Below are 24,386 nucleotides of genomic sequence, written 5' to 3' on the forward strand. Positions count from 1 at the left end.
TGTTAAACCATCCATTATTATGATGCTAGTAAAAACATTGACTTTTACCACCATCTTTAAGACACACCTTTATTTTTAAATTCCCATGGCACATCTTTCACTATTTCTTTCCAAACACACCACCATCCTAAACATTCAAACAGTGCTAGCAGCCTAGCATCAATCATTTAATGGTAAACAACCAAGAAAAAGGTAATAAAAATATACAGATATCATCTCATATATCAGTCTCATTGAACTGAATTTCAATCACATAGTTGTAGACTTTGTGATATCACAAAATATTGTATCGTTGTCAAAAGAATCAATAAAATAGTGTATGGTGAGGAAACTTGTGATTTAAACACATGATGAAAATGTTAAATAAATACATTGCTGTATTATCAATTAGTTAAATACTCATACATACAACTATTGACAGGAAGCACAATAATCTGGGAAAAACTAGTACCATATGATAGCTAAAATTGCACATCTAGCTGCTCTGTCAATCTTTTCACTCATATATCACGATAAATATTGGTGCTCCTGATGTTAAATGTCCTCCTGTCCCTCTAGTCATCACAGACTGGCCTAGAGAAACCAAATCTTTTTCTGATTTGTCCCTGTCTCCCCATGAGACTCTGCTCAATGACTCCCATCCAGACAGCATTCATATTATTGTCTGAACAACTTCAGAGACTAGAATAAGTTTATGCTGGCTTTATAATTTCCATGCTCTGATCACAAAAGGACACTTGTTTGGGCCTCTTGTCTCTCGGTCATTTCCTTGTTGAGGGTTAAGGGGAGGAGTGGCTCTGTGGACTGTGGCGGCTGACAATCCCACATTGTGTGAACTGCTGCTGCTTCACAAAGGGCCCATTGTGGAGAGCGGTGACCCGGGAAAAGGGGACCGGGTCTAGGCTAGGTGACAGAGAGGTGTGGGTTCGGGGGGCCTGGGTCTGGGGGCTAGAGCTGTGGTGGCTGGCCCAAAGCGGGGGTGTGGAATGGTGCTCAGCTGACACAGCGCTGGGGCAGGGACGGTGCACACGTGTGAGAGGAGTCCCGTGCCGCTTTTATACATACACTGTACTCCTACACAATCACCTACTTTATGTAAGCACTCAAATCTCACTTTGAGGTGAGCGGCTTTATGAAAATAGGGTTTTAATCAGAGCTGTTGTCAGTCTCTGATTTATTTTCTGTGTCTAGGAGAATCCGATGCTGTGATTATAAAACTGGGAGCTTAAGCTGCTTGTACAACTGTTCCCAGAATTTGAAATATTTTGCTGTTTATCCTCCTCTGACTCCAGCTCAAGGACAAGCCCACATGTGTGGTGCACTACAGATTTGTTTACTCAGACAGATGGCCCAGCAGTCCAAAGTCAGAGTCCACAAAACCTCGTTTTTTTCCCCTCTGCTGCACTGCTGTTCTCCTTGAGTTTAAGACTTAATCTCTCATTTCTCACCCTCTGTCCCCAAATCTCCTTCCTCTTTCCATGTCTGAGAGTGACAGGGCTCTCAGGTCAAGCTGACGCCAGTCTCTCTGTCCAGTCTGAAGCAGGCCTAGGCCCTCGCCCAGCTGTCCCAATGTCTATTTGTCCGTCTGTCTGTCAAGCCCGGCTGTTGCCCTGGCCTCTCACCTTAGTGTCAAGAGCCCTTCGATGGTTGACCATTTTAAGGCCACGGGCATAAGAAGTTAAACCGAAACATAATGGCCAACTGCCCTTGTGGCACTTAAGTTTTACCATGAGACACTGTCATCCCATGCTGCCTCAGATTGTTCTTTTACTCTAAGCCTAGTTGAACCAACCTACTATCCTTGTTCCAATTTTCTGTGCCAAATTTTGACTGTGCTATCTGCTACAATAGAGAGTGGTCAAAGAGTTGAGAATGAAAGTGACATTTAACAGTAACAAAGTCAACAGGGCCTCTCATCTCCCCTCAGGGTTGGATCACCACAAGCTGTTAACTATTGACTGCTCTGTCCACATTAGAGGCTTCATCTGCTCTGTTGCTGACAGGCTATGGTTATGCTGCACAAATTGGGTCCTTGACTTAGATTTATTCAGTCAACAGCAAACATGAACGAGAAACCTTTTAATTTTGTTTGCAGCTCTATCTCCTAATATATTCTGATTTGCTGAGGGCTGTAATTTATCATCTGTGGCTACCTGGTACTTATAGCATAGAACCACTGTAGTATTTTGGTGTCTATAATTCTGCCTGTATGTTTAGTGCAGTGAAGGTAGGGCCCAAAAGCTGTTCAAACAGCCACCCATGCCCAGTGTGTGTAGTTATGCAGTACTCGTTTACTTCATTGAGCAAATATAAGTCCCTCAGTCAACATAAGATTATCAAGACTTCTCCCATTTCTAGCATAAGTCATTTGGAGGTCAGAATAAGCCAAAATCAGTTTTCTGAACTAGAAATATCTGTGTGCAAAGTAATATTTACCTTCTGAAGTACTGTCTTTCTAAGAATGCATCTGCAGAAACATTTTCCACTTCAAAAAGCATCATTTTACAAAGACTGTATGACAAGGCCCACATCAACACAACAACAGGCCCACATGGAGCGACGCAGTGCAATGGACTATAAATAGATTATCTTATCCGTTCCAAGTTGAGCTAGCATGTCTCCATTCATTGCAAATGAGCCGTGCCCACATACAAAGCCACTGTGTGCTCACATAAACCTTCATACGAAACCTTAAGTCATTGTACACAAAGTAGTATTATTGTGGAAGTCCTGTGGCCACTTTATTTATGGCTGACAGATGGCATCCATGTCAGCATGCATAGTTTGGTTCACACCTCACAGCTAGGCATCAGACAGATTAAACTCAAAACCGCTCAGTGAACCCATGAACTTGCACTTGTTTATAAATGGAACAGACAATCCTTTCACAGGTCCTTCAGGCTCTTTCTAGTGATGGAGTATGCAACATGGCTGTGTAGATTTGGGCAGAACAACCAACATTGTGATGAGCATAGGTTATATTCACATTGGTACATACGCAGTGTAAATAATCTTGAAGTTCAAAAATTTGCCCATACCCTTAAAGATATACTCCACCCCACCAATGAGCATTTGTACTGTATATCAATTACTCACCCTGTGTAGTGCTGAATTTGTGAAGTAAGCATTGTTTTCTTGCATGCATCTGGTGAACGAGTAATCCAAAAAAGAGAGCTCTTGCGGAATTGAAGTAAAAGGGGTCCACGTTTAATTATAGCAAAACTATATCAGTACATCTATTTATCACAATAACTTAGTTAGTACAAGTGTTATTGTATCCAGTGATGTGCCTAGTACTTCCTAAACAAAAATGCTGGTGCACCGTTGGCTCAATATGTAGTTAATTTATGTTATTGTGTGACTTTGGTGAATCTGAACTTACCAGGCCCCCAGGAAGTGCGCCAGGCTTTGAAGCCAATTTTTGTATAGTGGCCAAACAGTGTAATTACAGCATCACATGATACCTTGCAGCCCAAAAAGACATTTTAGTTCTGGTAAAGTTACTGTTTTTGTCAGTGGACTCTAACTTTGAAGAGAGCACTGTTAAGTTTCCCTTTTAGTTAAGTTACTCCTTGGAAAGGACTGTTTTGGGGAAGTATTGAGCATATGTGAGCATATATATTGAGCTTGTATTTTACTGCAAGGTTGTTTGAGAGGTTGCAACTGGATGTATTGATATAGATTTGCTGTTAAACGTGGACCCCTTTCACTTTAATTTATCAAGAATTTTTCTGTTTTTGGATTCTTCGTTCACTGTCGAGGCATGCTTGAAAAAACAAAGTTGTCTTTACAAAATCAACATAACACAGCGTGAGTAATTGATATACAAATGGACATTTGCAGCTACTAAAAGTGAATCATTATTACTGTGTTGATTATGGACTTAAGCCTGGATTGAGTGGTGACTATTAAACAAATTCAATAATGTCATGCTGAGTCCTTCAGAGTTGTCAACAACTGCCTAATTTCCCCATCTAAAATCACCCTAATTGTTAATGGAGTGATGCTTTCGTTTACAGAGTTAGTGAAGTAAAAATCTGCATGTATAATGCAGTTATGTAATTACTGTCATTTTAAATGCTGCAATACATATCGCAAGAAACAGAAATATCACAGCGAGCCCTAGCAAGAACATTCGCCTGTGCACAGACTGTGATTATATCAGTGTGTGGTTTGCCAAGCTTGGCAGGAAAATTGATGCTGGGGTGGATTGTGTGAGAAGACAGACCATGTGCAGGGATATGTGGGCACGTCTGTTCACTTCCCCACTTAACACTTTTATCTATGTGTCTCTGCTGTGTCCTCCAGCCCAGCACTCTACCCCAGGGTACGATCAATATGAACCAGTGCTCCGACGTCATCGATGGAGAGTCCAGGACGGGTCAGAAGAACTCGCTGTGCATCCTGACCCCCGAGAAAGAGCACTTCATACGGGCTGAGTGTAAAGAAATTATCAACGGGTAAGAAATGATTACCAGGAATCTGTGAATTTAAGAATTATAAATAGACAATCTGCCGTTATGTATTCATTTATATGATAAAGTAAAACAGCCTCAGGTGGGCAGTATGGTTTGTGTTGCTCTCTATTTTGGTTTGAGTGGATAGGGATGACAGCAACTTGGACAAGGCAGAATAGTTGTGCGCAGCTGCCATTGCTGCCAAAACTGCTCTGCCCCCTGCTGTCTCCTTTGGGCTGTGCTTCTCAGAGACTTGTAATCCACACTGCAGTGACAGTGCACATTCTTGAACTGTTCCCTCTTCCTGCGTTCACACAGATGCAGATCACAGCACACAAGCTTTAAGTCTCATAATTTGGTTGTCTCTTGTCCCTCTCCTTCACTGCTGCACATTCAAAGTATGCTGCTGCAGTGCACCCTCACTCCCTGGCTGTAACATTCATATTATGGCTATTCTTAGGAAACTGTGACTCACAACACCTACTCTCTGTTATGCTACCTACTCTATCACTGTACACCTCCCACTCTCCCATCATCTGGCTCCCATGTGTTGGTTCTCGGCTGTCACACCATCATATCAGCCCTCGCAAAGGTTGCCATTAACTAACAACGGTGCCACAACCTATTTTTTTTTTTTAAAAAGTATGATATTGTATGTCTTTCCTAGTTTTGCAAAGCTCCTTACAAAAGACATTTGCCTGAGTATAGAGGCAGTGCTGTGTGGGCACGCAGTCATTTGTAACTGTGTTTGTATCTGCAGTGGCAGTTAATAATGTGACTGTCCACACCAAAGGTTTTCCAATCTTTACAAAGTGGGTGGAGTATGAAAACATTTCATAATACATGAGTGTTGTCAGCCATAGTCTCTGACTTTATTCTAATCATAAAATCGCCTGTTTTTTCTATATTGCACAAAGTCTAATATTTTACTATTTGAGGATTAGTGTTAATCTTGACATCTTTATATTCGTTAGTCCTAAAATCAGAAGTCCAGGTCAGTTTTAGTTATATTTGTTTATTTAATCTTATTTTAAGTCAAAATGACGGAAACCCTGGACACTTTCGTTTTAGTTAAGACCAAGAATGAACATTTTAGTAAAACTTCAGCAAGCAACTTCAGGGTTAGACTTCATCCAAATGATTTCAAGTGAGAATAAATCTACATTTCTAGCTTGCCTGGACGTTAAATGAGGGTGCTATAGTGGAGTATGACGGCAAAGTGGCATTGAAAAGCTATGAGTGTGGGAGTATTATTTGTGCTGTGTAGTAAAAGATGTATTAATGCTTTTCAAGCACAATGCTTAACTAAATCCACCTTGGCTTATTAGATTATAGTGTCCTCATGAAGTGCCTTTTTAATAAAGAGAAAAAACAGAGTAAAAACATGAATTAACAAGGAAAATTAAATATAACAACACCAGGTGTTAAGATACATTGTGTTTGAGGATTTGACTAAGACTGGGGATGTTGCAATTAACCCACAAGTGCAGTTACATAAGGTCACAGTCTCATAACAGTAAGAATTGTTGTAGGGATGCACTATAAATAATAATAATAATAATAATTATAATAATTATAATTGGTTGTGAAAACTGGGAAACTTCGACACTTCCTCTGATTTCATCCTTTAACTGTGACAAAAGGTTCTTTTGCTGCATTAGCACACTGTTTAAAAAGTAGAAAGTGTTTGATTTATAATCATTATTGAAGCAGGCTTGCTGTGTTAGCCGGTGTTTCTGTTGTAACATGCTGTTTGGGCATACAACGGTTACATTACCTAACTGCAGCCCCCATTGTTGTTTTATTTGTCAGCTGTAACAATTATAAACTGAAAGTTTATGCTCCGTGCAGCAGAGTCACAACACAGAGTAGCAGGAGTCAGATTTCACTTACGGGGAGTTGAGTGACAAAACGTTGATGGTGTCGTAGTAAGAAATTAAAGCACTTATTTGGCAATATTTCGGATTTAAACCCAGTTGTAATAAGGAAACTTATAAAGTTAATGCGGGAAAAGGAGGTTTGCATCGCCAAGAAGATGGAGGTGTGCAGCCTGTCGCCTGCTGTGGCTTTTCATCTTAACAGCTCGCTGCAGCAGCCCCCTCTTGCTTCAACACTCACTGCAGTATTTCAAACTGATCCGTCATCCACAAATGCCTAAAATGGCTGTTGTCTTGTTTTAATGTTTTTGATTAACAATAGCTGTAGAGCTAATGTCACTGACAAACACATTGAATTTCCTGTCACTATAGTACCTCAAAATAAAAGTCAACTTGTGTTTCACTAGTTAAATGCTTTTAATGTGACGCTGCAGCAGCAGGACGTGTATAGTTTGCATTGGCAGTAACTTACAGTGGCATCATCGATGAAGATATTTTCTTGTAAACCTCCGGTGTAATCACAAGTTTATTTACCAGTGGCAAAAATGTCTCACCGTGGCATAGTTGTGTTTTCCTTTAGTAGTAGTATTACTTCATTGTCCTTGCAAGTATAATGGATTATATTTTGTTGCAGGTAACTTTTTCCTAGTCACATACTGATCCTCTGTGGGTGTGCAGTTTGTATAGTGTCTATTTAGTGTCGCAGGAACAACAATTTGACTGTGTCACATTTCGTAGGTGGCAGGAGGCTCTGACTGTATACCCGAGGACCAACAAGCAGAACCAGAAGAAGAAACGCAAGGTTGATCCGCCCACTCACCAGGTAATACACCTATGTGCACATTCCACAGCAAAGTGCTCTAACCTTGCTCACTGAACAGGGAATGAGTAGGAAGCAACCAAATTCAGATGGTAGTGTGATATCTTTGCTTGATGATTTCTTTTTTTTTCTGCCGTGTGTGGAAGGGCTTTTGGATGCAGGAACTCTTCTGCATAAATGTATAGCAGAAAACAAGGAGAGGGTGATGTTACACACTTAAGTGAGAGTAAAAATGAACAGTATTTTTGAGATTATTAGATAAAGGTGATAAAATATGTGCATGCAACAATTCTGATGCAAATGTTGTTTAGTCTCTGTGCTCATTTGAAATCATCTGAAGTATTTCCAAATGACAGATAATGAGCCATTTTTGGCTCCACACATCTTAATGCTTACACTTTGAAGTTGGATATGACTTTATGCCAGCACTGTTTGGGATAAAATGGGCATTACAAATGATCTGCGTGTGGCGATCGTGCCATTGCTACATCAAAGAAAAAACATGCATATATTTGAAGGCAACATGTGCGGTTGAAGTATGCGGTATGGAGGCTTTTCATTCTGCTCAAACTACACCAGCTGTTTTCCCCCAGTGAGAGAGAGATGTATTGTTTTCCTGCCAGCGACATGATGAACAGTTTATGCTCTCCATATTTGCATTCTTGAGTCACATGATATAAACGAGTAGACAGCGTGCCACATACTTCTAAATTCATCTGTACATCTAGATTAATTATAATCATCATTGAAAAACAAACGATCTAAAAGTTAACACATTGTCAGCTATTTTTCTGCAAATAATACTGTCATTATGTTTCCAGTAATGTAGATCTTTTTTTTTTTTATAGATGCAGACAATATGACCTACTTTTGATATATACACAGTATCACCTGCTCAGGAGGCAGCAAACATAAGTGAGCTATCAAAATATTCCTGAGCAAACCATCAAGGATAATGATGACAGCTGCCCGCTAAAATAACATTCAGCCGTAACGTAAAGCAATGTGACCGTGATCCTCTCGCTCGTGAATTTGCTGGTGCACTCTGTTTCATTGTCACGTCCACCAGCTGCTGTCTCACCTGCCAAGCTTTTTCCCCGAGTCCTGGCCGTTCAGTCATTAACCTTGTGCGTGTGTTGACAGTCATAGACAGAGAAGTCAGATTCAGGGCTTCAAGTTGAACTCTGTTTAAGTGTCCTTGACCAGTTAAATCCCTGTGCTAAACACTAAAAACTGCAACATCACAGATGTTAATAAACCCTACATTTGTGCCGTGTGAAAGAGTGTGAGTGTAGGAGAGCACAACTGCTGAAAATGCTCATGAGGAATGGGAAAGTACCTGGTGAAACCTTAACAGGTGAAGCAGAGGCATTTCTGTTATAAATGGTCAAAACAAACCAACAATCATCATACCCTCTTAGCTGATTTTTTTTCTCTGATTTCAGACTACCTTATCAGATCTGCCATGATTATTAGGTTACTAACTACAATTAGCAAAAATAAACCAGATTACCTCTACGGAAGATAAAATCGGCTTGTCACTGGTATGGCAGATGATGAAATATTGGATTTGGTTAACAAGCTGATTCCAGTTGATATCACAAACTGATTTTTTTAAATTAAAATTATGACAAAGTGAACATGTATAAAATAACAACCCTAAGTTTAAGTATTTTTCTTATTTTGCACAATGCGTGAATAATACATCCATTGAAAAGCATTATAATGCTATGAACTGTAAATAAAAAATCCTCAAAATTACTCAAGGTGTTCATGAGGTATCCCACTAACTTTTTCTGATTTCACTCTGTGACAGCTCTTAGCCCTTGCAGACTTATTGAGAATGCATGTGAAAGTCTGTGTCTGCAAAGATGGACTTAGGGCTTGAATCCCCTGCAGGGCTTTTCATTAGCTGACTTTCCACATTGACAGCCCTGCAGAGGAACACAGATAGATAATTTCCCTCTGGAGAGCAATGTGTCTAGAAGAAATGTATAAATAGGTAAAAACTTGATTTACTATATATACATCCATTTTTTTTGTTCTGTTATGTATTCTTCACTAATGGCAGATTTGTTTGCTATTTAACTTTTTTAGAATTATTTTTATTACAATTCGTAACTCTTGACAGACATTGCTGCCAGTTATTTGTTTTTATGTAACTTATCATATTGCGGTTGCTATCATATGTTATGTATCCCTCTAAGCCCATGAATATGAATTCAGGACATTGCAATGAAAGATCTTAATGCACAATTTTCCCTAAATAAGCACTGGTTTGATAATGATGAAGTTTATCCACAAGAGAACAGTACACAGTGGCCTTCAAGTCTTAAGAGCAAGGTGAGGAGCGTCATTAAACCCATGTGTGCGACATCCATTAGAAACAGGATGCCCAAAGGGAATAAAATTTCTCTTTTCATGTCAGTGCAGTCAGATAAAATAACAGGACAAGGTAAAGCTTTATCGCCATTATAATGGTTGTCATGACAAGATGAATTATATTATATTATACAATACTGGACAGACCACCCACCATGGGATACAGCTTCCCCCCTTCCCTACCTCCTTCTTGAGGCGAGGCCAGATTTGTGGCGAGTGCACACAAAATTCTCTCTGAAGTTCATTGTCTGGTTCCTCTAATGACGGCGCCCTGAATCAGACTGTGACCTTGCCAGACTGACACTAACAGGCTCATTTGCAGAGGGACAGTGGTGACACAGCAATGACCTTGAGTGTTTTCCCATGTGACCTCCGTCATTTATGTCTGCCTTTCATTGTTGCGTCAACAATACTTTGTGTAGATTAGTGTACCTGCTGTGTACTACAACTTTATTTCATCTCAATAGGTCCCTATATTTGCTTTAAACATCAGCACTAGTTAACCTGAACCCGGTTGATTCTTTTACAACCGGACATAATCGTTTTTCTTGCATTTGAAATGTGCATTGCTTGAAGTAACAGTCAAGGCCAAGCTATAATATTAGGGCTTGCAATGTGTGAGGGTGATTATGCTTTCACTAATGTCTGTTTCTATCATTGTCTCATGGGCTTTTCAGTTGTTTTTGGATAAACATGTGATCTAGATTGTCACAGATAAATATCCACAGTTGTGTTAAGTCTCACCTTCTCACCTCAAAACTAACCTCCTTCCACTTTGATTACAGTTACTGGAGATATATGCAGGAAACTGTTGTAAATACTTGAGCACTGTAAAATGTTTGCCTTCTGGGTGGTGCTCCTAAATTCAAGCACCTGACCTTGAGTATAATAAGTATATGACAGGAAACTTACTCATGTCTTATGTTGTAACTTGAAAGAAGTTTTTCTTTCAGATTCTTGTGTTGGCTCAGAATGCTTATAATAGTGCTTTATGTCATAAATTTGCATGAATTTGGCCCTAATAGAAACAAAACTTAACACCATAGTTCAAATAATACAGAAACTATAAAAACCAGAGAGACAGATTTTTGGGTCTACCTGTACTGATTATAAATCAGCACTGCATAGCAAGCATTAACATCAAAGGCTTTTTGTGATTGGCAGGGTGGAGAAACTGCAAGCCAGTGTTTTTCCACTGAAGACATGAATGGACACCCAGTGAGTTCAGCTTGGCCACACTTTTCTGCTTCACCCTTAGTTGCTTTGAAATCCCAGCCCTAGTAATGATTTTTATTATAATTCCGATCAATCCAGGTGAAGGTGTAAATAAAAAAGACATGCTTTTTGCTTCTTTTTCCCATACTGAAAGAGTGATTCTTGGTGCTACGGCATGTTGTGGGTGATTCAAGTAGGCTGGCTGAAAAGTTGTCTCAGGGTTGCTTTGCTTTTGAAATCTTGCTTTCTCCTCTTATGAATTCAAATGATCTTGCAAGTAGGGATGCACCGATTTGACTTTTTCAGTCCCGATACAGATTTGTGGGCTTTGGATATTGCCTCATCCAGAGCACCAATCTAATACCAGTGTTATATTAATAAGCTGTACACCTCACTGTGCGGAAGTAAAATTGCTTTCCTAACTTTGTAAAACAAAATGTAACAAATGAATACATAAAATACCTCCAGCCGACATGTTTGTTGTAATTAGCTCCATAAAATATGCAGTCTACTGATGCATTTTGTAGAACATGCACATGTAATCATACAAAAACAAAGAACTGACCTGATCTGCCCCATTATCACTAAAACCCGATCAGCTCTTCAGTCAGTATCATCCACATCCTGATATCTGTATCAGATCGGTGCTTCCCTACTCGTGTCTTCCGATTACCGAAAGTGTTTCCAATATGTTCTGGTGACATCAAACTTTAAGCACAACAGTAATGAGTGTTTAATTTAGTTTGCTCTTTGTATTAATCAGATGATTGTTTTCTTATGCAAAATCTACCCTATTATATTCCATTTCTGCAGTTTGTATGTTTCTATTGTTTTTTTTCCTCTTAATGTCTCAATAATACAGGTGTGTTTGCCATGAAGTAAATCTTTGTTCATTGTCAAGCTGTCAATCTTGTTCTGTTTTCCATGTGACAATGGAGCATGTGTACATCAACAAAAAAGGGTTTAAAGGGCCAGTGTGAAGGATTTAGTGGCATCTAGCTGTGAAGTTGCAGCTAACAATAAACTGAATTCCCCTCACCCCTCTTCCAGCTTGTAGAGCCTACGGTGGCCTTCAGGTAACATGTAAAGCCCCCTTTAGAGCCAGTGTTTGGTTTGTCCCTCCGGTGGAAGATATGAAGAGCTCAATAATTCTGAATATTTTAGAAAATTTATCATAAAATTTATAAACATTGATTCCTGAAAGTATAAATTATATTTCCTTTATTTGACTTTTTACATTTAAATTCCAGTACTTAATTAATCTTCAATCTCTTTCCTTCTCGTACTCCTTTTTGTAGTCTCTCTGTGACCTTACCTCCCATTATGTCATTTCCTCTTCCCAACCACTCCTTCCAACCCAAACCCTCATGCAGGAGCCCGGCCCGGCCAAGGTGACAGTGACCAGCAGCAGCGGAGGAAGCATCCCTTGCCTGCCCAGCAGCATTGCCAGCGCTGAGCGCGTCCCAATGAGCCGTGCCACTTTGTGGCAGGAGGAGAGCCGCTGGAGCAGGGCCACCATCCCCTGTAGCCGCAGTGCTTCCTGTCTCAGCCAGCTGGGCCAGAGCCAACCAGAATCCACTATCACTACTCAAGACGGTGAGGACTAAGATAACAACATGCAGATCCCCAATAAAGGCACCCTTTTCTTTAGTCATGAAACGCCAATTTCAAAACTTTTTGCATCTTTCTACTGCAGAGACAGAGTAGTTTTATGTAAGGATTTATAGCAGTGAAATACTTTAACCATAAGCTTCTTCAGGCACATACCCAACAGCCTTAACTGTTTGGGGAAATAGCGTCTTAACCGATATCTAATGTACGTTGCTGTATTTAGCCCTATATACAGACTGTTGTGGATGTCATGTAAGTGGCATTGTGTCCTTTTTTCAGACGGCGGCACCATGAGCACTGGACGCAAGGTACGAGTGGAGAGTGGTTACTTCTCCCTGGAGAAGACCAAGTCAGAGCCTTCTCCACAGTCTGCACCGCACTCCCAGCCACCCCAGCATCTGCCCCTGTCCTCTTCAGCATCTTCCTCCTCTTTAGGAGCTCTCAGTCCCAGGTACAACTCTGAGCCTGACTCCCAAATTTCCCCTTACCAACCCTCCCAAGATCCTTTCCCTTCTCCAGGCGCCCTTGTTTCCCCCAGCTACTCCACCATCAGCTCCTCCCAGAGCTCGCTGGACTCCGAACCCAGCGGGAGTACACCCATCTGGGAGGGGCGCAGCGGTGGTGGAGGGAGCACCGGTAGTGTCAGTGGTGGAGGAGGCAGAGTTGGCCGGCCCGGCAGGGAGTACGCAGCGCTGTCTGATGTGCCACGGGCTCGCAGACTGAGTTACCGTGAAGCCTTCCGCTCAGAGAAAAAGCGGCAAGACCTGAGGACCCGAACACGGAGCCCTGGCAGAGAGGAGGTGGCTCGGCTCTTTGGGGAGGAGCGAAGGTAAGAGGTTATGGATAAGTGTCATGCTCGGCACAAGATTCTACAGACACATTTTAAGTTGCAGAAACACGCACGCAGATTTACTTGTGATTATAACGGCAGCCAAAAATGATGATAATCATTAATGAGCCACTGGTTGTTAGCCCTTGGCATAGCCTTAAAACATATAGAAACCATGCCAAGTAATCTATTATGTGAAGCTCATGCATTGCTTAAAGCACTCAGCATGTTAGTTTTTTAGCACCACCCTGTGGCTGATGTCCTTGAGGCACTCTTATATCTTAAACATCTTTTAATACTGCTGGTCTCCCTGAGCTGGTTTGCCATTAATGATTTGGAGATTGAAATGCACGTTTTCTTTTCTACTGATCTCTACCTTTTGCCCTTTGCTACTTTTGCTAGTTTGTTTTGTCGTTTCAATCTTTTCCAGGGGCTACTGAACAGAGCTTCTCAGCGCTAATGCTCAACCAACCCTTCCACCCCTGTCCCAATGCTGTTCCCCGCTGGTCACCGCTGATTCCTGCTTTCTGTCATTTCATCTCTGCACTGCCTTGGAGCACACACACTGTTTCATAATTACTTGATTTACTGTACATACAATCCATACTCAAACATACTGGTGGTTGGTACTTGTGGTGGGTTTACATACACTTTGATCTCTTCTTTCTCATACATACACATGCACACTACACATACACGCACACACACACACACACACACACACACACACATTAACAAGTGCAGAGCCTTAAGGTAACACAGACTGTGTTGCCATTGCTGCTACTTCTGCATCGTTTTAATCCACCATCCTAGTCATTTTCCTTTTCTTTTAAGGTTTAATCTCATCATATAACACCTAATCTTGTTCTTTGACATGTCTCTGGATTGTTCTCTTTGGGGATATGATCTCTACCTTGCACATTGTTGTCTATGAAAGGGACTTTGAGTCTAGAAAAATGTCCAAAGACAAACTGAAACTACTTGTATCCATTGCGGACATTGATTTTGGCTCAAATTTGCTTTCATATCATGCATTGGTCTTGTTTTTATGCTGTTTCTGCCACCATTTTAGGATGATATGCTGAAAATATCATGATTGAGATATACAACTCATTGTCAGACAAGACTTTTATGTTTATTGAGATATGTACTGTATATAAAGTGCTTCTTTGAATAGCTGGTCCTTTTGTGTCTCTTAGGCGTTCTCAAATCATTGGCCGATTTGAGGAGGGTCAGCCCGTAGAGCGCATGGACACAAGCAGCTCCAATGAGCCCTCTGATAACACCATGAGACAAGGCCGCAGCGAGAGACGCTATCTGGCGAACAAACATGTATGCTATTCTATTTATTAATCCTGAACAACTAAACCAAAAAATGTGTAAGAATTCGCTGAAATCTCCTTACCTTCATCAGGGACAACTTCTAATTTCTAATTTTAATTAAATATTGTTAGGAGATGTCACTGGATGCAGGAAAGGACCGTTCAGTCCCTGATGTGTCCAGCTCCACTTTTGCCAATTTAAGAAGAGCCAAGTCACTGGACCGCAGAGTCACGGAGTCCTCAATGACTGTGAGTACTGACAGTACTTGTGAAGGGTACAGGGGCCATAACCAGCAGAGTACAAAATGATTTCAAGGTCCCATTAAATGGCTTTATGATTCAAGATGCAGACAAAAGGCCCTCATCACCTTCCCAACCATTAAACATGCCAAGTACCATTCCTAAATCCCGCCCCTTTTGCTCAGTGCACCAGTAACAGTTAAGAGTGCTTGGTACCTGGTGATGTGATAGACCTGTCACCCAAAACGACTTACCAACACTATGTGCCCATGTGCACTGTGCTTTTATAAGAGAAAAAAACATCCCAGAGGACATATCTATACTTTAAATCACATTTACAAAGGTAGCACATTCTGATATGTCCTAGCTGGCAGAATGAGCTACTCTACTTTTATCTACCTTTGTAGTGGTATTAGTTCGCTCCAATAGATCAGTTTCTATGGGAAGGTCATTCTGAATAGGTTGCTCTATTTGTCAAAAAAAAAAACAGCAGAACCCAGGTCAAGTTTCCATTTCCCTGTCATACTTAGCTAGATATGCTATGCGCGAGTCTCATCTGTAAAATAGGTTGGCTGAGGAGTGCTTCTGTAGGTATCGAAAACAGGTGCTATTTGGATCCAAGGACATGTTTGACCAAGAAAAGAAAGAGAGTTTAGACATAATTTGTTCTGTCAGTAAGTTATAACCAAAAAAAAAAACAAAACCAAGGTGCATTGCTTTGCAAAAGTTAAAAAAAACCCAAAAAAACAACAAAACTTTTTAGAATTGTTGTTTTGTTTTTGGTTCATGACTTATGGACAAAACAATTTACAAGTCTATGCTTTTCCTCCTTTTCTATAATTTGTGATGAATGAAAACCAGATTTTTAGGATGGTTGAAAGATGTGGTTGAGGGACTGTCACAATCCTCAAGGGACACATTACATTGTGTGTGTTCACATCTTAAATCAGCTAATGTAAGCAAAATGTTAGCTAACTCTAGCTTTGGAAATGAACTGATAGGGTGGTTGCAGACAGTTTTTTAAAGATTACACAAATTATTGTTAGCCAGGAAAGATCAAGACTACTCCTCCTTTGTTCGTATTATCTCTGCAAGGCTACATGCAGGCTGAAGTAACTTTGGATGTTATTTATTTGGATTATATTATTTGGATTATTTGGATTATTATAGTTTACTGTAGTCGTTGTTGTCCGCTATCAGTGCCCAGAAATTATTCAATACACACTGCGGCACCTGGCTAAACTGGCATATTGGCATGTCTCTTTTTGTCAAGTTTGTCCAGCCTAGCAATAGTAACTAAAGGGGGCGGGATTTGGGATCAGACAATCATGTACAATTGAGTGCTTACATAAGTACTGCAGCAAAGATTGAACCCTTATGGTGCTGTGGTAGTTTGTTTTTTTGTTTGGTTTTTCTCCCTCTGCACCACATAAACCAACTTTCTTTGTAATGGGCACTTCTCAGGAGAATGACAGAATGCACTGGTCAGCCATAAAGTCAGCATTCATAATTAAACTTAAATTACGCATGCAACCAAATACCACTACCATGCTACATGCAGCCACATATACAAAATTAACCCTCTGAAACATGAACAAGTTGGCTCGATTCCTTTGAGGAGCATACGAAGAAGGCAATCAGCAACTTTACAAGTGACCCAAAAAGCAAAAAACTAGTCAAATTTATTTTTTTTTCCACTGAAAATTTGTAAAAAAAAAAAAAAAAAATGTAAAAAACAAAAATAAGGATAGAAAAGTGCTAAAATACTAATGCTACTACTTCTACTACTACCACTACTAATAATAATGATGATTATTATTATATAAAAATAATACATCTCAACAACATTTTGAAGATATTATTCTAATAAATATAACTGTAGTTTTCTCTGTCTCTTTTTGTTATTTTTCTTGTCACCTTTTGCTAATTTCTTGCAATCTGCTGGACATTTCTTGCCAAGATGCTCATTGCCTTTTTTCTATGTTTTGGAATGCGATCTTGCCAATTTTCTTAGGATTTTAAAGGTTTTAAATGCTTGTGAAAGGTGTCTGAACGCATCACAAGAAAACTGATATCCACCCAGGGTTCAAAGTGTTGAATTAGCGCTCCTTTTCTTCAGTCTTCACAAGTGAGATTAGAGTAGCCCTGAAGTTCCCAAAGGTTGCACTCGTATCTTCCTGACGTCTGACTCCTACCAGTCTGACACAGTGCTACTGATCTGAGGTCTGTGCAGCGCTGCGGGGGCTATCCGGTCAGCGTGTGGTTGGTCTCTCAGGCCGAGCTGCAGCTGCTAGAACCCCCGCCCACTCAAACACACACGCGCACATTCATGTACACATCACTGCCGCCACCGCTACTGATGGTTATAAATAGCCAGCACAGAAGCAGCCGCAGTCGTGTGTGTATGTCCCCGGGACAAACCGAAAGAAACAGATTGTCAACATATGAAGTGAAGGCAGTTAGCCATCAGAATGACACTCTGCCAGACGGTGACACCACACCTGATGAAGCTCAACAAAAACAAGGTATTGTTGAGTGAGCAGTGGCTAGCTTTGTGACGAATGATTTACTTTAGAGTCTATAAACAGACTTGAGTTTGGTTTCAATGTGCAGCAGAGTTTGTGTTTCACAGGGAAAGTCCAGCTCCCGCCAGTCAGTCTCTTTAGCTGAAGCCACATAGCTGCATTTATACTTCTTGAGCTGAGGTAGTGGCCTAAATGTAAACAAATGCACACAAATGCAATAGTTAGTGAAATGTCAATTATATATTCTGATTTAATCAGCATTGCTGATGCTTGCGTAGTGACAACTTCTAATACAGAAACAAATCATCACAAAATGTTTCAGCAAAATATGATTTTACTTGGTTTCACGCTTTTTCTCTATGAATGTTTGACATTTGAAACAACAATTGAAAGCTGTTATTAAGTTGTACCTAATTTTCTTGTTATTGCTTTTCAATAAATTAATCTCATTACATCACATAATATGGCATCACTCTCATCTGTCTTAATTGCAGCCAGATCTGCTGAACTTTAAAAAAGGATGGATGACAAAGCTGTACGAAGATGGAATGGTAATTTGCTTTTATTAATAGGATTAAATGACATCTGCGTCTACTGAATAAGATCGTATTCTCATAGCAGGCTGGTGAAATCCAATTAATGTTTTTTCTCTTTAGTGGAAGAAACACTGGTTTGTCCTGACAGATCAGAGTTTGAGGTACTACAAGGACTCGATAGCTGAGGAGGTAAGAAATGTCTGAAGGAGAATGAGTGATTTTGACAGCTAATTTGAACACATATGCAATTAAATTTTGTGTTGTTGTTTGTTTGTTTGTTTGTTTGTTTTTTGACTTTTGTCCTTAGGCTTCAGAACTGGATGGTGAGATTGACCTCTCCACATGTTATGATGTCAAAGAGTTCCCGGTCCAGAGGAATTATGGTTTCCAAATCCTGGTGAGTCTTCATGTCATCGATTGTCTTGTGTCATTTGTCACTAGTGAAGATGAAATTCGTTGTCTACACACGAGCTTTGCTGTCTCCTGACAGTCTATAAACAGCCTCAGACAGCATGTGTGGCAACTTTGGGTATCAGGTTTTGTCTTTCTGAAATGATTCTTTGTCTGTCATGACGGATGTCACTTGACTTGTCATCTCTCCGTGAGGGGCTGACATCATGGTGGTCTAAATCCGCTTCGACCGTTGCCAGCCCTGCTTGTCTCTCTGAACCCATGTCCCCCTCATCCTGCACAATATGTTTACCTCACCTCTTGCATTCAAAAGCCTCGTCCTTGTCCACATTAGCTCAATAACACTCAGGTTTTGAAACCTTTATTGTACAACAGTTTTGCAGTTCTGTGGATCCTGCTTTGAACCCGATGAGAGAATACTTTAGTCATATAATCCTTTGGCCATTAAACATTTTTAGCACTTGTTGCTGGCAAAATACTTACCAGACGCATATAGTTGCAATGCATCGTTATCCATTCGATGCCAGTGTGGGTTTTGTTCTCGCTACATATAGATTTCAACTTGCCATGATAATCTTGTATAAGGCGAGAGGTAGCTACAAGGTCATTTCTTTTGTTTACATTTGATCGAAGCAGCTTCCCGAGCTATTTTCTCTGGAGGAAGTCAGAAATAGAGAAGTCGAGGGGATCGTTGTCTCTTTGGCTGAGATAAGCATGGGTTTGGTGTCGAGAAATTAATAACTCCAGTATTTATGTCTGCTCCCTCTGCTCGTGGTCAGACTGGGAGGGGCTGTTAATCTGTCATTACAGTTAAAGCAGTGGAATAAAATACCAGGTTACTTAAATCCCATTATTGTGTCTTAAGAGACTTTAATGCAGGGGTGTCAGAAACGCAGGCCACGGGCCAGATCCAGCAGCCAAAGGGTCCAATGTGGCCCACTGGATGACTTTGCATTCCTAATATTGATGCACTTGTGAAGGCTAAGAGGTGTCAGGTTTCAGTTCTCTGAAAAAAATATATACTTTGTGGTCATATTGAAAGATATTAAAAAAAAATAATATTGAAATAAAATATTAAAAATAAAATAATCTGTATTAGACTTCTATTTTCAAACAATATTGGAGGCACCCTATTGCTGAGTCACAGCCACAACTTTTGATTTATAAATGGTTTTTAAAGGTGATTGTGGTGATGACAGCATTACTACACAGGAGTCAAGACGTGTGTAAAAAATGAACATGTATTGACAGCAAGCAATAGACTTGCTAGATGTAGAAAAACCGAGGTAGCACTTACTTTTCTTTGTACTCTCAGGCTGTTGGCATGAATGTTTTCAGAATGTACTTCTTTACACAAGAAAGAGGAAAATTGGGAGGTGTTGTTATTTATGTGTAATTATGTAATGATTGTGGTCATAATAGTCGTAGCTATTTGAGATCAGTTTGGGCTGCATGAAGTAAAGTGAGCTTGACACACCGACTTAAATAAATAACTGTGCTCTTGGAAAATTCACTTTACTTCCACTAGAGGTCACTGTATCTAAGATTTAATGTACTTGCCATCGATTGTAGGATACCTCGGTTTAAAGGGAGATTTCTACTGCTCATAGCAGTTCTCTAAAATTTGACATCTTTTGAAATCTTGGGCATTAAGAAGACAGGCTAAATGTTGTGTAATTGTATGTATGAAGTGTTGCATCTGCCACAACTCATTTTTAATGCCAGAGACTATTAACATTTATTGTATTTGTAAAAATCCCCAAACAGCACATAAATGATTAAAATATCTCATCCAGTGTTATAGTATGAAAGCAGTTGTGTGTGAAGCACCCATCCTAAACTGCACTCAAGCTTCCTAAATTTGTGACACAGCAACAGCCCTGAAGGGTCTAGTGTAGTGGGTCGCCAGGGCAACAACAGCAACACATTGTTTTCCACATAAAATAAATGGTGTAAGGTTTTTTGTAACTGGTTTTGGCATTTTGCTGTTACTTTGTGGCAAAAGGGGAGCAGCGGGAGCATCATAGAGGACTAAATCTAACAAATCAAACCTAAGAGAGTGGTATATCGAGTTGATTGCACAGTCAAGTTTAATGCATCGCACATTGAACAGAAAAATCCTCTATTACTTCTTGTGTTACTATTTGACATGGTGTTGTAGTTGTGGGTGTAGCGACAGCCTAAAAATACATCCTCTTCAGCTTTGTTTCAGTGATGCTTTCCTGTTCTGCTTTTAAGCAAGCTTTTAAGCGTGAGCTTGGTGTGGTTCGACAGCACAGCAAATTAAAGAAGAGGTGAATCAAGGCCAAGGATGTGTTTCCTTAATTCACAGTTTTTTTTCTTTTTAACTATTAGTCTACTGCTGATAAAACTGCATCCTGAGTGAGGAGCTGGCAGCTATCCTGACTATGGAAAGCATTCGAGAGGACGCTGATTGTAACAAAGATGACTTTTTTTCTGTCAAAATGTACTCCTTAGAATCAGAAGTATTCTGCATTAAAGCTACTCTTACAAATGCAGTTTTTTAAGGAAGTTACAGAAGGACAACAAACACATAATAGACAGTGAATAATGTTGCTATTTTCCAACAATCACAATGGGCAGGAACTTTCCCCTTCCGCGTGTGTAATAATAGTCCACCATCAATAGTAGTCGGCTTTTGCATTTGTGATTTCCACTAAATCCACTTGTGTTTATCAAAATTGCAAAGTGTTTTTGGATATTCAGTTTGTACATTAAATCTTGGCCACTGTAGGTTATAGTCAGTAAAAGTAGAGCAACAAGTCTGCCCTCTGAAACAGGAAAAGCCTTGCATTGTCTAGGCAATTCCACTGCTGCACATCATCTATTTTAGACTTGTTCCAAAACATGTGCTCTGTTTTTTGAAGTGTCAAAAAGGCATTTTAATCGACATGTTGTCTCATCCCTGTCAGTCAAAACCATGAATGCCTTTCTGTTTCCAGTGTAAAGAGGGAGCGTGCACGCTGTCAGCCATGACCTCTGGAATCCGTCGCAACTGGATTCAGGCCATCATGAAGAATGTGCGACCCACTATCGCCCCTGATGTCACCCGGTAATACCCAGAGAGGATTAACACGTCAACCACTGGCAGATATAACAACCGCTTTTCTCACTTATTTTATTTTAACCCCTCTCTCCTCCTCACCCTCTCTTTCCTTCTTTTTCTTCCTCCTTCAACCGGTATTTTCAACCTGCTTCCAGGAAAAACATCTCTCTGAAACTATCCGTTCTGAAGCCCAGGTTGGAGTGCTTGTGTGTTGAATATCTCCCCCCTCCTCAAACAGTGATGTAATTGCTCAGCAATGTCAGCCCCAGCGTGTCTGTCGTCCCACCCTATGTCATGTGATTGTTGAGTAATGTCTCCCTGTCAGTTGTGCCGCTGTAGAGACACACACTGCAATCACATCAACATACTAGAATAATCTATGTGAACCTCTGTGGATCAACAGCAGAGAGTGATTTTAATGATCACTATAGTGTGACTGTCCACTCAGTGACTTTTGGAAATGATCACAGAATGTCGAGGAGAGCTGGGATAATAAAGGTTTTTTCCCCCGTAACTGTTCCAAAACAAGTTTAAACAAGTTTTTTTTTTTAAACTGCGTAAACATTTATTTTTGAATTATTTTCAACGTCGAGTATCACCTTTCAGATGGCTCATCACACATGATACTGTATGCACGCTCTGACCCGCTTTTACTGAGTCGCACTCTCTGCCTGTGTGTCACCTAGGCAGCTCTCTCCAAGAAGAGAATGTGTGATATTTTTGGTATTTCTCCAAAGACGCCTCACAGACACCTCTTTCTCATTCTTGAGCCCTGTCCCTTCTCACTTTCCCATCCTGACACCTTTACACATCTTGGTGAAAATAGATTCCTCTGTCAGGTCACTTTTTAAACATAATACGTAATGCGCCCCTTAACACGACAAGTGCCAATCAAACACATTCTTTGCATTAAAGATACAGTTTGAAACTGTTAGAAAATATAACTTTTTGTCATATTTGCTGAAACGGTCACTGTATGCAGACAGTAGTACATGAGACACACAGTCTGTGAAAAAAATCATGTTCTTCCTTCTAGAGGTGCTTCTAAGGGCATTTGCTAGAATCAATCTTGGCTGAAGAAAAACAACTAATCAGAGCAGTGAAGTCTCCAACCAACTGTCAGTCACTGCTTGTGAACTGCAGTCAAATTGTCAAACTTGACAGAGCTTATCAGATATGAATAAAGATTCTGTAACTGCACTGCCTATTTCTCATCTCCAGTTTTTTTAGAGACATACTTGAGTGCGCTGTTTAGCTGTACAATGAGGACGTTTGCTCAGGCCAGTGGGCGGTGCTTCGTTTTGGTTTGATTATTTTCAGCATTGCAGCCACTTCACAGACTTTTTCATTTTACTGCTAAAATATGCTTCTGAAAACATTTGAGGTGAGAAATAGGCAATGTAGTAATAGAATTTTGATTCATATTTTTACTGCGCTGAATAGTTTGACAGTTTTACTGCAGTTTAGGAGCTGTGATTGGCATGATTAACAGCTGTGTTAGAAACTCCTTGACTCTGATTGGTTGTTTTCTTGCAGCAGATTCTTAGAAATGCCATCAGGACCACTATGAGGATGCAGAGGAACATCATTTTTTTCATGGACTTTTCATTTCATGCAGTCTGGATATAGTGTCAGTTGCAGCAAATATGACATTATTTTTTAAATAGTTACCAGCTACAGCTTTAGGCTGCCACTGTTTAAAAATAGCATTAATACAGCAGCCAAGAGCAGTCATCTGCCACCAGGATTACTGCAGATCAAAGCTGCTTCCAGCCTTATAAGTGTGCCATAGAAGCATTTTGATGCTGATGCTTTGATACATTTCACTGATTGTCATGCTTTAATGCACAATTAAATTCTGCTGCTCTGCCATCAATGTATCGATTGTTTGTCCAGCAAAGCTTTATGTAGTATTGTAGACCGAGCTAACGTAAATGTTAAAATTAATCATTGTTATCTTTTAAAGCCGTCTTATGTATCTTTTCTCCTTATTTGTGTTCATTCAGATCCCTCCCTGAGGAGAAGATAAAACCACATGTGATGTTGGAGCCGTGTTCACAGGCCACCCTTGAGCAAAGCCCCAGTCCTGAGGCCCCCAAGTCTGATATCCACAGACAGACAGCAGGCAGTAACACCTCTGCCCCTCCCTCCGAGCCCCGCAAGAGCCGTGTTCGTGAGCGCAGACGAGAGGGTCGCTCCAAGACTTATGACTGGTCTGAGTTCAAAATGGAACAGACAGGAAAGCCCATGAAGGAACGGGCAGACACAGTAGACCTCAGCTCATCATTCTCCACATCTTCCTCATATTGCTCCGCCTCCTCTTCCCCTTCCTCATTAGCGTCCTCTCCTATCTCTACCTCGTCCGTGTCAGGTGCTCACCCACCTTCTACCAGAGCAGAAGCAGAAAAGGAGAATGTTAGGAGGGGTGTCCCTCATGGCACAACCAGTGCAACCCATTTGCCAAATACTGTTACTGTCACCATGACCTCCATGTTAAATACTACACCACCGGTAGAGCCATCAAAACCTGATTGCCAAGAGCAAGGAAAGATGGATGTAGACCACCCTGCAGCTGTACATCCTACTAGTGAAGATAAGAAAGACAACAGAAACTCAGATGTCCAAGAAGAGATTGAGCAGCGGTGGCATCAGGTGGAGACAACACCGTTAAGGGAAGAGAAGCAGGTGCCCATTAGCACAGGTGCTGGAAACTCTGACAGGTTACCTGCACATGAGCTTGCTGCACTGCTAGACAAAGAGGTGCGTTTGGTCAGTGTGATCATAGATGAATGAAAAATGTAAACATACTTTTTTTTGCTCCCATTCTTTACAGGTTAAAGTTCAAGATTTCAGACTTTCTGTGCACAAAACACATTTATTTCTGTCAAGTTTTGGCCGCAAATTTGTTAAAATCCGTATTAGTGAGCATTTCTCCTTTTCCATTACAATCCAGCCACCTGACAGGTTTAGCATATCAAGATATCTGATATGCCAATATTATCAAACTCACTTAGGCCAATTGCCAATATATGTACGCATGTTTATTTTTCACCTAATTGCAGAGAACATCAAGTCTCTCCTGTAGTGAAATTAA

The 24,386-nt window shown here is 40.4% G+C and overlaps 1 protein-coding gene across 5 annotated transcripts in view; it reads left to right on the forward strand.

Annotated features, from left to right (window-relative positions):
• si:ch73-103b11.2 (early endosome antigen 1) overlaps positions 1–24,386 on the forward strand; it is a 62,914-nt gene that overhangs the window by 25,365 nt on the left and 13,163 nt on the right. For 3 of the 5 annotated variants that reach the window (XR_006106865.1, XM_042507979.1, XM_042507981.1), the window contains exons 4-16: positions 4,309–4,460; positions 7,073–7,157; positions 10,701–10,754; positions 12,125–12,347; positions 12,642–13,191; positions 14,391–14,523; positions 14,646–14,762; positions 17,773–17,829; positions 17,935–18,003; positions 18,122–18,211; positions 21,189–21,298; positions 21,448–21,486; positions 23,299–24,052. Coding sequence is in view for 4 of the 5 variants with exons in the window: in XM_042507979.1 (XP_042363913.1) it covers positions 4,309–4,460; positions 7,073–7,157; positions 10,701–10,754; positions 12,125–12,347; positions 12,642–13,191; positions 14,391–14,523; positions 14,646–14,762; positions 17,773–17,829; positions 17,935–18,003; positions 18,122–18,211; positions 21,189–21,298; positions 21,448–21,486; positions 23,299–24,052 (2,433 nt within the window). In the remaining variant the exon portion in view is untranslated. The remainder of the gene's footprint in view (positions 1–4,308; positions 4,461–7,072; positions 7,158–10,700; positions 10,755–12,124; positions 12,348–12,641; positions 13,192–14,390; positions 14,524–14,645; positions 14,763–17,772; positions 17,830–17,934; positions 18,004–18,121; positions 18,212–21,188; positions 21,299–21,447; positions 21,487–23,298; positions 24,053–24,386) is intronic. The other 2 variants (XM_042507980.1, XM_042507982.1) reach the window with 2 other exon arrangements.

Source organism: Plectropomus leopardus, chromosome 19, assembly GCF_008729295.1.
Source record: "Plectropomus leopardus isolate mb chromosome 19, YSFRI_Pleo_2.0, whole genome shotgun sequence".
NCBI lineage: Eukaryota > Metazoa > Chordata > Actinopteri > Perciformes > Serranidae > Plectropomus > Plectropomus leopardus.